At 48.4% G+C, this 1,101-nt stretch overlaps 1 protein-coding gene across 1 annotated transcript; it reads right to left on the reverse strand.

Moving 5' to 3' along the window:
- Positions 1 to 255: 255 nt before the first annotated feature.
- LOC120381655 (zinc finger protein 154-like) lies at positions 256 to 882 on the reverse strand (the record flags this gene model as incomplete). Its single annotated transcript, XM_039499794.1, has 1 exon — positions 256 to 882. A coding segment is annotated over one exon (627 nt), but the record flags the coding sequence as incomplete, so codon positions are not given.
- Positions 883 to 1,101: the final 219 nt, after the last annotated feature.

The following is a 1,101-nucleotide window of genomic DNA, read 5'->3' on the forward strand; positions in this document are numbered from 1 at the left end:
CTGGTAGAAAAGACACCCACTCCTATGACTCGCAGGACAATGGAGTTGATACAAAGGACCACAGGATCCACCCCAAAGACGGGCGAGCTTCAAAAGTGGGCAACTCATGTGGGAGCTGAGGGACTACAATGTGCAAAAGATGCAAACAGCCTTAACACTCACTACCTGGGAACTGTCAAAAGAATTAAAGAAAAAAATCTCCTGACAGCTCTAGAGAAGGTTTTTATGAAGCTTATCTCCTTTACGGATTCTCTGATGTTTAGAAAGGCCTGAGCTATGAGTGAAGCTTTTCCCGCACTCACTGCATTCATAGGGTTTCTCTCCGGTGTGGACTGTGTAATGTGTGACAAGGGTTGAGCTCCGAGAGAAGCTTTTCCCGCACTCACTGCATTCATAGGGTTTCTCTCCTGTGTGGACTCTCTGGTGAGAGATAAGGGAGGAGAAGTGACTGAAACTTTTCCCGCACTCACGGCATTCATAAGGTCTCTCTCCTGTGTGGACCCTCTGATGCATAGTAAGGTTTGAGCTCCGAGAGAAGCTTTTTCCACACTCGCAACATTCATGGGGTCTCTCTCCTGTGTGGACTCTCTGGTGAGAGATAAGGGAGGAGAAGTGACTGAAACTTTTCCCGCACTCACGGCATTCATAAGGTCTCTCTCCTGTGTGGACCCTCTGATGCCTAGTAAGGTTTGAGCTTCGGGTGAAGTTTTTCCCGCACTCACAGCATTCGTAGGGTCGCTCTCCCGTGTGCGTTGTCTGATGAGAGATAAGGGCTGATCTCGGAGTGAAGCTTTTCCCGCACTTGCAGCATTCGTAGGGTCGCTCTTGTGTGTGGATTCTCTGATGAGAGTTAAGGGTATATCTCTGAGTGAAGCTTTTCCCGCACTCACAGCATTCATAGGGTTTGTCTCCTCTGTGTATTCGCTGATGCCTACTAAGGGCTGAGGTACGATTGAAGCTTTTCCCGCACTCACAGCATTTGTAAGGTGTCTCTTTCGTGTGGATTATCTCATGTCGAATAAGGGCTGAGCGGTAATGGAAGTTTTTCCCACACTCACTACACGTAGTCTCTCGCTTTTCCGTGAGGATTTTCTCCTGGGA

This window comes from Mauremys reevesii, linkage group 14 (assembly GCF_016161935.1).
Source record: "Mauremys reevesii isolate NIE-2019 linkage group 14, ASM1616193v1, whole genome shotgun sequence".
In the NCBI taxonomy this organism is placed as follows: domain Eukaryota; kingdom Metazoa; phylum Chordata; order Testudines; family Geoemydidae; genus Mauremys; species Mauremys reevesii.